The sequence below is a fragment of the Poecilia mexicana genome, unplaced genomic scaffold (genome assembly GCF_051168715.1).
Source record: "Poecilia mexicana isolate PSO_F unplaced genomic scaffold, ASM5116871v1 scaffold_5, whole genome shotgun sequence".
In the NCBI taxonomy this organism is placed as follows: domain Eukaryota; kingdom Metazoa; phylum Chordata; class Actinopteri; order Cyprinodontiformes; family Poeciliidae; genus Poecilia; species Poecilia mexicana.
The window spans coordinates 16,248,469-16,261,667 of record NW_028263374.1 but is presented as its reverse complement, the minus strand read 5'-3'; the positions used below and the strand labels follow the sequence as shown (position 1 = coordinate 16,261,667).

Below are 13,199 nucleotides of genomic sequence, written 5' to 3'. Positions count from 1 at the left end.
ACTAAAATTAACATCTAAGACAATTTCAAGACGTTGTAACTTATGGGAGTTTATATTTAGTTGTTAGTTCTTCCATATCCTGACTAGACAGACATGTAAATATCCAGAATGTTTTGAACTGAGAACTGAGAGCTGCTTTTAGAGGTTAGAGTCACATCATGTCTGTCCCTTAGTGTCTAGTGGTAAAACAAGAAATTCTCCCTGGTCCTGGCATTCATATAAATAATTAATTGTTGTATCAAACCAAACGGTGCTAATTCTTTGAAATCAGTTTTTAAAGGTGCTGTAATGTAAGTGCTGGTGTGTCATGGGTTAGGCCTTCCCAGTACTGCACATTTTGCCACTGATGTTAGTTTTGACTAAAATAAATTAAATTGGATTCTGTTTTATTCCTAAATGCGTTGGGTCTTTGTGTGTGTACACGTCCGTTTCTGTCCACGTCTCCTGCAGCATCTCCAAATGACCATCCAGGCTCTGCAGGACGAACTACGCACACAGCGAGACCTCAACCACCTGCTTCAGCAGGAGAGCGGAAACCGATCTGGCTCGGAGCATTTCACCACCATCGAGCTGACAGAGGAGAACTTCCGCCGGCTGCAAGCCGAGCACGACAGGCAGGCCAAGGAGCTCTTCCTGCTTAGAAAAACCCTGGAGGAGATGGAGCTAAGAATAGAGACGCAGAAACAAACACTCGGTGCCAGGGACGAGTCCATTAAGAAGCTGCTGGAGATGCTGCAGAGTAAAGGGCTGCCTCCCGGGCCGGGCAGGGCGACCGAAGAGGAAGAGCAGGAGAGAGCCAGGCGCATTGCTGAGGCCGAGGCCCAACTCGGACACCTGGAAGTAATTCTGGACCAGAAGGAGAAGGAAAACATCCATCTGCGAGAGGTACAATGAAACAAACAGTATTTGAAATTTAGTATGCGTCTTTGTCACTAGATGGCAGTGCTGAGCATCATAAATTCAGTGCACTCCTGTCTGCTCCTTGTGATGCATTGATTATGTAACATGTACAAAAACTGTGGGGCACTTTTGTAAATGTGGCACCGTGAACAGAACAGACGCATATCGTTTGAATTGTATTATTATTGTTTATCCTTTGCTCTTGTGTAGAAAAAGTTAAAAATTATTTCTCTTTCCCAAAAGGAACTGCACAGAAGAAATCAGCTTCATCAGGATCCAAGCAAAACCAAGGCCTTGCAGACCATCATAGAGATGAAAGTAAGAACTTGACTACACACAGCAGCTCCGCATTTGTGTGGAAGCAAACGTTGTGTGTTCATACGCTCCCATTCTCAAGCCTTTCATTGCGTTTCCCACAGAGGGGCTTTTGCTGATGTGTGTTCTGCTGAATCTATTGTTGTCACTGCAATTTGCTGCAGCTGAGTCAATCACCAGCCTGGCATCACATGCCTCTCTCTTGTTCTCACACATGGAACGGTGCTGTATCAGCTTTCAGAGCTTTTGTGCTAACTTGAACGAGAGTCAACATTTGGTTTGTTGAAGAGGTTTGTGTCAAATTGAAACAAGAAAAGGTTTGTGACAGCCAATGTGATTCTTTTACAATCAACTCCTCACATCGCTGACTGCAAACACAGAGCAGACTTTGATTCTGCAAGAGCTCTGGAGGTTTATATAACATTTTCCATCAAGATTTTTTTGGAGGATGGATAGAGTTTCTTTCACATGCTTTCTGATCATGCATATCTGAAACTAAAGATCAGGAATGAACAGTTTGGAAGTAATTTTGCTCTATAACGACTAAGTGAATCACTGGAATTAAAGAGCTTGCAAAGCTAGTGATATCTAGTGAACTATTTCACTTTTTGTAAGCTTACGGTCAGAAAAAGTATTTTATTGTGACAGATCAACACAGGGTAATTTGTGAAGTAAAGCAAAAAGGACAATTGATTGTCAAAAGTTTTTACAAATAAAAGTCGACTACCACTTGCCTGCAGAAGTTGTCCACTTCATGAATGGAGTCCACCTATGTAAAGTACAGCTGTTTTGTAAAAGCAGAGGGTTAGTAAAGGACATTGATGACCAAATATCATGATAAAGACCAAGGAATTTTGCCTATTAGGGAAAAAATTACCAAATGGGCAAATTTTAGTTGTTCACTTGCTGGGTCTTGCCTTCACGAAACAGTGACAAGATGAAGGTTATAGTTGAAAGACAGCATAAATTAGTTCCATTTAATGTCATGCTGCACATGGCCTTGAACACACCTTAGACAGTGAAGCACAGTAGTGGCAGCATTATGTTATGGGAAAGGTTTTCTTAATGACAAAGGCTACAAAGAAGCTGACACAAGGGCAGAGTTATAACCTGATGAAAACAACAGCATCTACTCTTTGCTTTGCACAGAGGGTCTGGGCTCTTAGCTACTCAGAAATGATGATTGCTTCCTGGAGGTGTGAACTCTGTTAAAGTTTTCAATTTTACCCAGTCCCTAACACTGATGTATATAATGTGGCAGTCTGATGCTATGAAGTTTACCGGAAATTAACTGCACTGTAAGCAACCATCCTCCACTTTAAAGAGAGAAGTGCCAAGCGGGTGGCTGTTAATGATAATTCAGTGTTTGGAAGAATGACCAACGTCGACTGAATGTCCTCATTCACTTCCTCCACTGCCATTATTAAATCTACAGGCAGATTAAAATGGACCAGAAAACTGACATCAACAATAACTTCTCCTTCAGTGCTCTCATTGGTCCAGTTGAAATCCAAGTGAATGGGAGAAAGCCCAGACTGTGAAGTGAAGTGAGTTTTGAATCAAGTAGAATAGCATAGGAAAGCAATGGCCATCCTAGCAGAGCTACAAGGAGATGGTTTAGGTTGTGATGAAAAAATAAGATTCTCCAAGTGAAAATCAAACATCTTGTTCAAAAGCAGAGCAAAAACTGAACATGGAGAATCTGCACTCGAGTTCAAACTCTGTCAGAGTGTCATGTCTCCTTACCCAAGGACAAGACAGGACAAGCAAAAAAAAAAAGAAAAAAAAAGCTATGAGAGGCTGTGAGAGCTGGCATGTCAACAGGCTGTTGTGAGACCTGACTGCTCCTTATCTAGAAGTCATATTTGGCAGAAGAGCTTCAGAGTGGCAAAGAGAAACATATTCAGAAAATAAAGACCTAAAAAACATACATTCAACACAGTCACAATGTGCTGAACACAAGATCCCGACTTTAGTCAAAATGACAACCTGTGGCAAGATTTGAAAACTCATGTTCACCAGTGCATTCCATCCAATCTGGCATACACAACCAGAAGGAGCAAATGCTTCAGTCTGTAGATCTGCAAAGTCTTAATTGCAGCACGAAGACTGATGTGGAAATACTGACTCAGGAGAGCTGAATGCAAAGGTGTGCCACACCTTTAGATTATTATTTTCAAAACATTTTGAAACTATGGATCACTTTCCTTTCGCTTTCCAGTTATGTACCACGTTGTTTCAGTCAATCAAATAAAATCTAATTAAAAAGAAATTGAACTTTTCGTTTGTAACAAAACAAAATATGACAAAGTTCAAGACACTGTAGTAAAGCTTTTAAACTAATTATAGGTATGAATCTAAACATGTTATTCAATATTGGAAAATATGAGAGTTTCTGGAGTCTACCCACAACAAATCCTTTAATTAAGCTCATGTTCATACCATTTCGCTAATCTGTCTCAGACTACTAAACACAGATGGAGAAAGGGATAAACTATAGCAAATAAAAAAGGACATTCAGTATCACTGTGACAGTGGAGAATATCAGGAACATCCAGCTACTGAGCTGCTGTAGACACCCCCAGCCTCACTGCAGAGGCCTGACATCACTTCCTCAAAATAAATCATGACATCATCGCTGAGCTGACACAGCCCCTCTCGCTTGGCTGCACCGGCCCAGCCTCCCACAGCCTGGTCATGTGACTTCAGGGCGCTCTGTACCCTGTTGATTATCATACAGGGCGAGGGAAGTCCCGCCCCCTCCTCCTTCTCCTTTTGCTGTGGAGGAAGACCCTGCTTCTCTCCTCTCTCCCCTTCTCTGTTGATGCTGATGGAAGCGCGAATAATCCTACCTCCTTCCCTCCCTCCCCCTCGTCTCCGACCCTCCCGCCTTCTCTTCCTCCTCACTCACCAGAGACGGTGCACCGTATATAGCCTGCCTGCTGCTGCCATGGAAACAGGTGTGGTTGTTTATGACAGTGAGAGGCCAGTATGCAGGGATATGGAGAGACAGAGGGATGTACAGATCCAGGGACAGATAACGAGCACAATTCACTGACCAGGTCCGTGGGATAAAATCACTCTCCTCTGAAGGTACGGCGCCTCATGTCTGTTGCAGAATTGTCACTTCATTGATGTTCTTCTTGTAAGGTGAGATGCAGCAGCTGGGCGAAGTGCATGCACACGAGCGGCGCTCCATGCATTGACGTTAAACTCCCAATCATTCATTTCTCATTACAACTCATCACCCATGTTGTTCAGCAGGCTGTGGCTGACCCTGCAAATGGCTATAAGTTCACAAGTTCACAAAGAGGAAGGAAGGACGATATTAAAAAAAGAGAGAGAAAGGCAGGAAGAAGCAAGGTTGCTCTATGCTCTGCTGGAGAGGGAGATGAACCATGGCTAATCTTAAAGACGTAGTATTATTTATTTAAAAAGCCGTGAAGCTAAAGCTGGTCTCTCAGTCGCAGTCCAGAGACTTGATTCTGCATGTATCTGCAAGCCTCCACAGCAGAAGCTAGAGCTTGTTACTTTTTCCTTTTTATTTTTTGCACGTCTCTCTCTGTTCCTGAAGGATCAGTCTGTGCTGGATGTGCACTCAATATTTCCCAATGGTGATTAATCCTTTGAGCCGCTGCAAAGAGCTGGGTAGAAAGCTTTTGATTTCCCCGACAGATACTGCAGTTGTTCTGAGCCAAACCAGAGAGCTTCTTCCATCCACTCCTTATCTCTCTGCATCTCCCCTTTTTACCTCTCTTTTGTCTCTCTGTCGGTCCAAATCGTTGCGGTCGCTTTCAGTCTTTGCGTTTATTCGTGGACTCCTGTCCGTAGTTCTGATTGTTTTTGCAGCACTCGGCTAGTGGGAATGCTGGTCTCGGTTTTGAGGTGTGTCTCTTTCGCGTGTTTGTGTGCAGGATACCAAAATTGCCTCTCTGGAGCGCAACATTCGAGATCTGGAGGATGAGATCCAGATGCTGAAGGCGAACAGCTTACTAAACACAGAGGATCGAGAGGAGGAAATCAAACAGATGGAGGTCTACAAGAACCACTCCAAGTTTATGAAGACTAAGGTAGAGGCCATGTGCATGCGGCTTCACAAACAGGATTGCTCTCTGTGTTTTTTCAGCTGAGATGATGGACCTTATTTGCTCACAAACTTTGCTTATCTATTGTTCTTTGCTTTTTATGATGGAAACTTTTGTACATTCTTTTAATTTGCACAATTGAAATCAATAACCGACCACAACAAATTCATGAGGAAACAAACAAAAGGTGTGAAAACCCCCTAAAGAGCTGATTAAGACTGTCACCTAACTTCAAAACACATGCTTAAATTAGTACAGGGTCTCTTTAAAACTGCACACTTCCCAGTCACAATGCAAGATTTCTATGACGTTTACAAAGAAATCCTTCATGTTTTCTAAACTTTTTCTAAAGATAAGACACATTCATACTGCATGATTTAATTGAGGAGGAAACATGTGAGAAACAGAAGAATTACAATGATAGCAAAAATGTGCACAGCCTTAAACTAACACTTTGTTGAAGTTTTGAGAGAATGTGTTATGATATGATGAAGAAAACCGAGACCTGCTCTGCAATGATTCCAAATATTTTTCACACAGAAAAAAATAAAATAAAAAGACATTTCACCGAAAGAAAATCACACCTGGAGTGAAAGAGGATGTGGACACCATCGTGATCTGAACTTTTTTTGTTTTTGTTCAAAAGTTTTGACACAACATTATAAGATGGTATGTACACTTTCGATTCCAACTCTATATTGTCAAATCTTGCAAGTGTTTATATGTCAGTTGTGCAGCATAAGAAGCAGTTGCAGGAATCGGTAGTTGCTACAAGTCAATTTATCTTCCTGCCAATTCATGTCCTCGTTTCATTACCACACAATTACAGTGACATTACTTTCTACTTGCACTTCATACCTCTGAACAGACAACATTGTGCTAATATAATGAAATCATCGAGCATGAACTTATTTTTTTTCTGGTGTTTTTCATCAATTATGAAGTTAGCCATAAATTGCTCAAATCCATCCGTTAGTGCTTATCTTCCAGCAGTCTTTGGGTGAGAAATGGGGTTCACCCAGTTCATCAGAGGGGAACACAGAAACACACAGGACAAACAAATGTGCACACACTCACCCCTAAGGTAACTTAAACCATCAGTCATGTTTTTCCTTCTTTTTTTTTTCTTTTGTTTTTTACTTTGCTTTATCTTTTAATTATTTTTGTTTTTATGTCATGCTTTATGTCCTGTCTTTGGACTGTAGGAAGTGGGTGGAGTACCCAAAGAGAGCCCATACATGCACAAAGACAACATGGAAACTTCTGGCAAAAAACAATTTCTGATTTAAATTCTTGACCTTCTTGCTGCAAGGCCACCGTACAACCCAGAACTGCCCAAATCCTGTTATTCAATTGTATAGTACTCACTGAAAATTGTATTTTTCACTGTATTCTTTTAGCTATGTTGGTTATTAACCATTTACAAAATCGCTGACTTTTATTACATATGACCCCTGATCAAACTGAAATAACTCCAATCAACCTCCAGGTGGTGATTGCTATTTTTCAAGCCTTAAAACCACATTTACATAACAGGTAAAGCATAATAAATTCTATTAAAGACAACTTGTTAGTTAAACAGAAGGACCCATTTCGATGTTTTCTAAGCTATACAGGTATAAAACGATGAAGGGAGTTAAATGACCAGCTCTGTGCTGCCCACAGTGCTGGTTTAGAGGTTTCAGATTGTGTTTACACAGAGCTCTCCACATAAAACAGAACTAGTCACAGAGCAGCCACAGTTTTGTTGCTCTATTTTTAAACCTCTTTTCATCAATCATGAATAGGGACAATGTATAATGTATGACAAATGGTGGGGAGTCAGCCCAAAATGCATTTTTAATGAGAGAAAACTGTGTTGATGAAGATAGTAGTCCAACTGCAATGTATAGCTCACTGCTCAACCAGAAGTTGTTTTTTTTTCTCAGACCTACACACACGTGGTCATTGGTAAAAAAACAAACAAAAACAAAAAAAAACGTCATATTGCTGATGTCTTGGATCAGTCGGGAAGCTAAAAGGGTTTTTTTTTATTGTGTGTTGAACAGATTGACCAACTGAAGCAGGAGCTGTCAAAGAAAGAGTCGGAGCTGCTGGCTCTGCAAACAAAGCTAGAGACCCTCAACAACCAGAACTCGGACTGCAAACAGCATATCGAAGTGCTCAAAGAGTCTCTCACTGCCAAAGAGCAACGTGCTGCCATCCTCCAAACAGAGGTAGTGTAAAAAAACAAAACAAAACAAAAAAATCCCTCACTTGTTTGCCAGCTAAACAAAACACAAACATTCCCGTTTCCTCCTTGGGAAATTTTAAAATGAAACATGAAACGTTGCATGCAGGTGACGGTCGTTGCACCTTGTACTGTGTCAGGACATGTTATACAAAAAAAAAAGCTAAATAACGGTGTCTGTATTAAGACTGCTGTCATGTCGTAAAGATGCATGTCAATGAGGAAAAGTCAAATAAGCAGTTTGAACAAATGGTGTTTTTCTGCTGAGGCTTTAGAACAACCTTTTTTTTGCAAACAAGTAACTTGAGTCATCAGATAGAAAGCTGTTAACCCTAAATAGACTCAAGCATTTTACAAGCTCACGAAAAACATTGAAATTAGTTTATTTTCCTACTCTAAGTAAATCTTGCCTCCAGGCACTCTACAAGAAACGCAAATACAATTTATTCACCAATATACAGAAATCAATCTATTATTTTCTTGATTTTATTTATTTATTTCAAACAGGTTTCTAAAAACAAGAGAACAAAAAAAATCAATAAGATAAACGTGCATACCTAACCAAGAACAAAATAAATTGTTTACTAAAAGTAGTAAGAAGAAGAGAACACCTATTTAATCCCACCCCTTGTCTACAGGGGTAATATGCAAGCATATAGATTCCAATTTGATCGGTAAAAAGTTTATAATTTAAGGAAATTCAGCCCATTTTGCATTGGGCCATTGCCTTTGGAGTTATTCCCCAAAACTGAGCATGCATGTGGCAACAGTGGGAAGGAACAACCCCATTTTGACAGGAAGAAACCTTCAGATGAACGCTCAGATAACGACTGTTGGAGCGTCGATCTGCTGCGACCAACTGAGACTGAAGCTGAATCACAAATGAAATAATTTAAAGAGGCTGTTAAAAGAAAGATTTGGTAGCTTGAACCATAAATAGGTAACTATTTACTATCTGTAAATACCTTACATTTGTAAATATCTTACAAGTGAAAGGTATTTACATTTGTTTAAGTACCTCAAATTTGATATGGTCATAAGTTTTGTAATTATGTTTCTAAATTCACAAACAAATAGCTGTAACTGATGCATTTTTCAGTTTAATACTAAAAAAAAACGAAAAGCAAATAATATGCAGTGAATATAATTAATATTAGTAATATTAATGTTAAACCAAGACCTGGAATCACTTTGTGCAGCGGATATGCTTCCACAAAGTGCCAACAGAACCACTGGGTTGATAAGAAAATTTAATTTAGTGCTCAAATATTATTTATGGGCTAAAATTAATTCTTTTTCACCTGCCCTGTCATTGCACTAAATGTGTGTGAGCAAAAATAACTAAATTCATACTCATTATACACCAGTCAGGCAAAACATTCCAACAGGTGAAGGGAGGAGCCCTTGTTATCTCTCCATCATGACATCTGTCAGCAGGTTGGGCATATTTCAGGAACAGTTTCTCCTCGTTGTCGATGCATGAAGAGGAAAAAACTGGTAACCATAAGGATTTAAGCAAATTGAACAAGAACCAAGCAGTGATTGGGTGGCAGCATCTCCAAACTGCAGCTCATATCTGCAGTGTTCGTGTCTTCCAGGTCCGCAGCGGTCAGCATCAATCAACATTTGTCCAAGAAAGCAACAATGTGGCCAAGGTTCAATGATGCATGCGGGGAGAGAAGGCTGGTCTAATATAACAAATAGAAACTCACTTTGCTGGAGACGTTATCGCTGATCCTGATAGAAAGGCGTCAGAAACATGCAGTGGATCACGGTTTGCTAGAAAGAGGTTGTTGGGAAATTATTTTTGAGACCAAATGTTAAACTTGAGCATCTTTCCTAACACCACAACCTCAACATTTGATTTAAAGAAATAACCCCGGAGTTGTTTTCTGCATTAACTGACTTCAAGGTGAAATATCTCTTCTAGAATCTCTTTTTTTAAGTACTGTGTCACTTAAAAGCTGGATGAATTGGAACGTTCTTCTAAAATATTAACGGCACTGAGAAGCATGTTTGATAAAAACAGTACAGTAATCACTGTGACTTTTTCTAAGTGTGTGCCATTCTTCAGGTTGATGCTCTACGTCTGCGTCTGGAGGAAAAGGAGTCCTTCCTGAACAAGAAAACTAAGCAGCTGCAGGACCTGACGGAGGAGAAGGGAACTCTCGCTGGAGAGATCAGGGACATGAAGGACATGCTGGAGGTTAAAGAAAGGAAGATTAATGTCCTGCAGAAAAAGGTGAGAGGAGCAAAGAAAAGATATCGCCCTGTTTAAAAGTTGAAGTTGAGGAAAAATAGCTGAATCTGTTGTATTATTTTGCTATGGAAATCTCCGAAGCGTGTGGGTGCAACTTGTAGTTTCACTCTAGGAGTCATCTGAAATCCAAACAAACAGCGATGCAGTGGGATGTTTTATCAGATCACTGCTTCCTGGACTACAGCAGTCACTCAATGAAAACACAAAGCAGATTGTTTACTCTCTCCAAGATGAGTGGGAGTTTTTCTGAGAGGTCCACAAAAAAGAAAAAAAAAACAAAACAAGACATTTACTTCAACTGCTTACCTTTAAAATGCGTCTATCTAATTAGACAAAGTGATCACTAATTGCCTTTTTTATTATCTAGTTGTGTCTAAAATGTTAACTTGTTATACGTTCTGAGAGTTCACAAAGCCGGGCTTTTAGATACACTTTTCTCCCACTACCTGCCTCCTCCTTCTGCTTCTTTGCTGAACTGTTTTCGATAAACTGATCAGGACCCGTTTCTCCTAGGCAGCCTAATTATGGCTTCCTACCATAACAAGTGGAAACGTGTGAAGACAGGAAATCATTTTTATTACCAGCTCAAAACCCTAACAAGATTGAGGCATTAAATCTTTAGGAACATCACACTGTAGGAAGGTATTTTTTAAGTTGTTAGATAATGAAGATGGTTTAAAAGTATAAAAAAAATTGTTTAACTGATGAAAATAAAAAAAAAGAGAACTGACTGAAACTTATCAGATTTTGGAGTGACTGACGTTGAAAAAATGTCATATATTTACTGCTATTGCATACAGAGCTAATGTAATGCCATTGCTACATCTGACAATATATCCAGTAGTTATTGTTACATAATGTCAAACTTGTGGTGCTTTCCAGTCCATCATTACCCTGGAACATTTTTTTTTTGCTAATGGCGACATAAAAATGATTTTGTTCTGCTCTATAATTCATTTGATTTATGTTTGTTGAAATTTGCAAGGAAAGCAGAGAAAACCTTAGCAATAATACAATTTTAGGGCATTGTTTTACATTTGCAAATCCCTCTGAACACACTGGAACAGAAAATGAAGTAAAGCCAGAAGGGCAATTGTATGTTTTTTTTGTTTGTTTCTCTTTTTCTGGACCTATATGAATTACCCCCAGCATTTGCAAAACACTTCATTTCAAAATATTTTTCACTGTTTGTGTATCACCAACGATCTTTAAGAATCTTACACATTTCCCTGTAATTTTTCATTTAAATTATCGGGCTGGCTGTGTCATCACAACGAGCTGCATTGTGTTTGGCAGTGTTGTTTACACAGTATATCTGTCTTTGTTTGAGTTTTAAGAATCAAATTCGTATGCACCATTTGTTTCACCCTCCTTTGGCAAACGCAGCCACCGATGTGCCCGTCTGTTTGAGTTCCTCCTGTTACCTAGTTTACAGTTTCCTATCTTAGAGATTCAGATTAAAAATAAAAAATATATGTCAATTAAACTGAAATTTAATAAATCAAATAAAAAAATAGGAAATTTGATTTGACACGACAACATCCCAAATGTTTTAACTAATATCTGAAAAAAAAAAACGTTGGTTTCCTGTGAAAACACGACAGAAAAACGTTGCGATTCTTTCGTTTTCAGTAGATTAGATTACAGAAACAATATCTTGGCTGGTCTGACAGCTGCAGCTCATCCAAAATGCTGCAGCCAGAGTTTTGTCTGCCACAAGCAAAATCCCTCATATTAGACAAGTTTTTAAATCTGGCTTCCTGTTTTCAAAGGCCATGGCCAAAGACTCTGACTAATGAACTGTTTGCTGGTTCACTGATTATTGATTGAATTGTTATATTGGCAAATACATTTGGATTTAAATTAGCCTATTAAACCTGCATTTTAAAATGCTTTTCAGTGCTGGCATACCGTGCTCTGTTTGAAGAAAAAAACTTTTTTTTTTTGCTTTCTTTTTGTTTTGTTGTCCTGCAAAGAACTCTGGATAACCTCACTTATGAATGGAGCTACATTATATGAATAAACTTGCCTTGTCTATATTAGCAAGACAGTGAAAGCTTTTTGTTTATTCAAACTGGTTTGTCTCCTCACATCCTGGATGTGGCCAGGATTGTTTAACATAACCTGACATAACATAGTGATAACTTTGTTTGCACAAGAGAAAAAAGATAAACAATTCTGTCCCTGCTATTTGGAAAGACGTTGCAGTAACACATTCACAGACTCTCTCTTTCCAACATCATTTACTGGAAAATATCTTTTCTTTGCATATCAAGAGGCAGTATGAGAATGGAGGCCCAACTGAAACTGAAACTGAAGGGACGAAAAATGGAACTAAAAAGTTTTTATAACCTGGAAATAAACTAACCAGCCCTCTAGATATGAAAGCAAAGGCCAAAATTAAAACCCACTGACAACAGTTTTATTCCCAGCTGAATTTGACATAATTTCACAAACCTTTAGGGTTATAAAAGGCATTATAAGAAGCATTAATCCAATGCATACTTGTTAGTACTGTTTTATTAATGTAACAAGTGCCTTTTTTCAGCATGCTTATACAGGTGCTGGTCATAAAATTAGAATATTGTGATAAAGTTCATTATTTTCCATAATGTCATGATAAAAATTAAATTGTCATATATTTTAGATTCATTGCACACCAACTGAAATATTTCAGGTCTTTTATTGTTTTAATTTTGATGATTTTGGCAAACAGCTCACGAAAACCCAAAATCCCTGTCTCAAAAAATTAGAATATTATGAAAAGGTTCTCTGAACGAGCAATAAAAATAATCATCTGAATCAACAAAGTAACTCTAAACACCTGAAAAAGATTCCTGAGGCCTTTAAAAACTCCCAGCCTGGTTCATTACTCAAAACCGCAATCATGGGTCAGACTGCTGACCTGACTGCTGTCCAGAAGGCCATCACTGACATCCTCAAGCAAGAGGGTGAGAAACAGAAAGAAATTTCTGAACGAATCGGCTGTTTGCAGAGTGTTATATCAAGGCACCTCAGTGGGAAGTCAGTAGGAAGGAAAAAGTGTGGCAGAAAACGCTGCACAACGAGAAGAGGTGACCGGACCCTGAGGAAGATTGTGGAGAAGGGCCGATTCCTGACCAAATTAAATTTTCATCTCCATAAAGCTTTTCAGCAGATGGAAGCATGAAGTGCTCCAAAATCTTCTGATAGCTGCTGCATTGATCCTGCCCTTGATAAAACCCAGTGGACCAACACCAGCAGCTGACATGGCACCCAGACCATCACTGACTGTGGGTACTTGACACTGGACTTCTGGCATTTTGGCATTTCCTTCTCCCCAGTCTTCCTCCAGAGTCTGGCACTTTGATTTCCGAATGACATGCAAAGTTTGCTTTCATCCGAAAAAAGTACTTTGGACCACTGAGCA

General features: G+C 39.3%; 1 protein-coding gene across 1 annotated transcript in view; it reads left to right on the top strand.

Annotated features, from left to right (window-relative positions):
* Nucleotides 1-13,199, top strand: part of erc2 (ELKS/RAB6-interacting/CAST family member 2) — a 38,786-nt gene that overhangs the window by 10,280 nt on the left and 15,307 nt on the right. Inside the window, exons 3-7 of the mRNA XM_014999415.2 lie at nucleotides 451-885; nucleotides 1,144-1,218; nucleotides 5,130-5,285; nucleotides 7,349-7,516; nucleotides 9,605-9,772. Coding sequence (XP_014854901.2) covers nucleotides 451-885; nucleotides 1,144-1,218; nucleotides 5,130-5,285; nucleotides 7,349-7,516; nucleotides 9,605-9,772 — 1,002 coding nt within the window. The remainder of the gene's footprint in view (nucleotides 1-450; nucleotides 886-1,143; nucleotides 1,219-5,129; nucleotides 5,286-7,348; nucleotides 7,517-9,604; nucleotides 9,773-13,199) is intronic.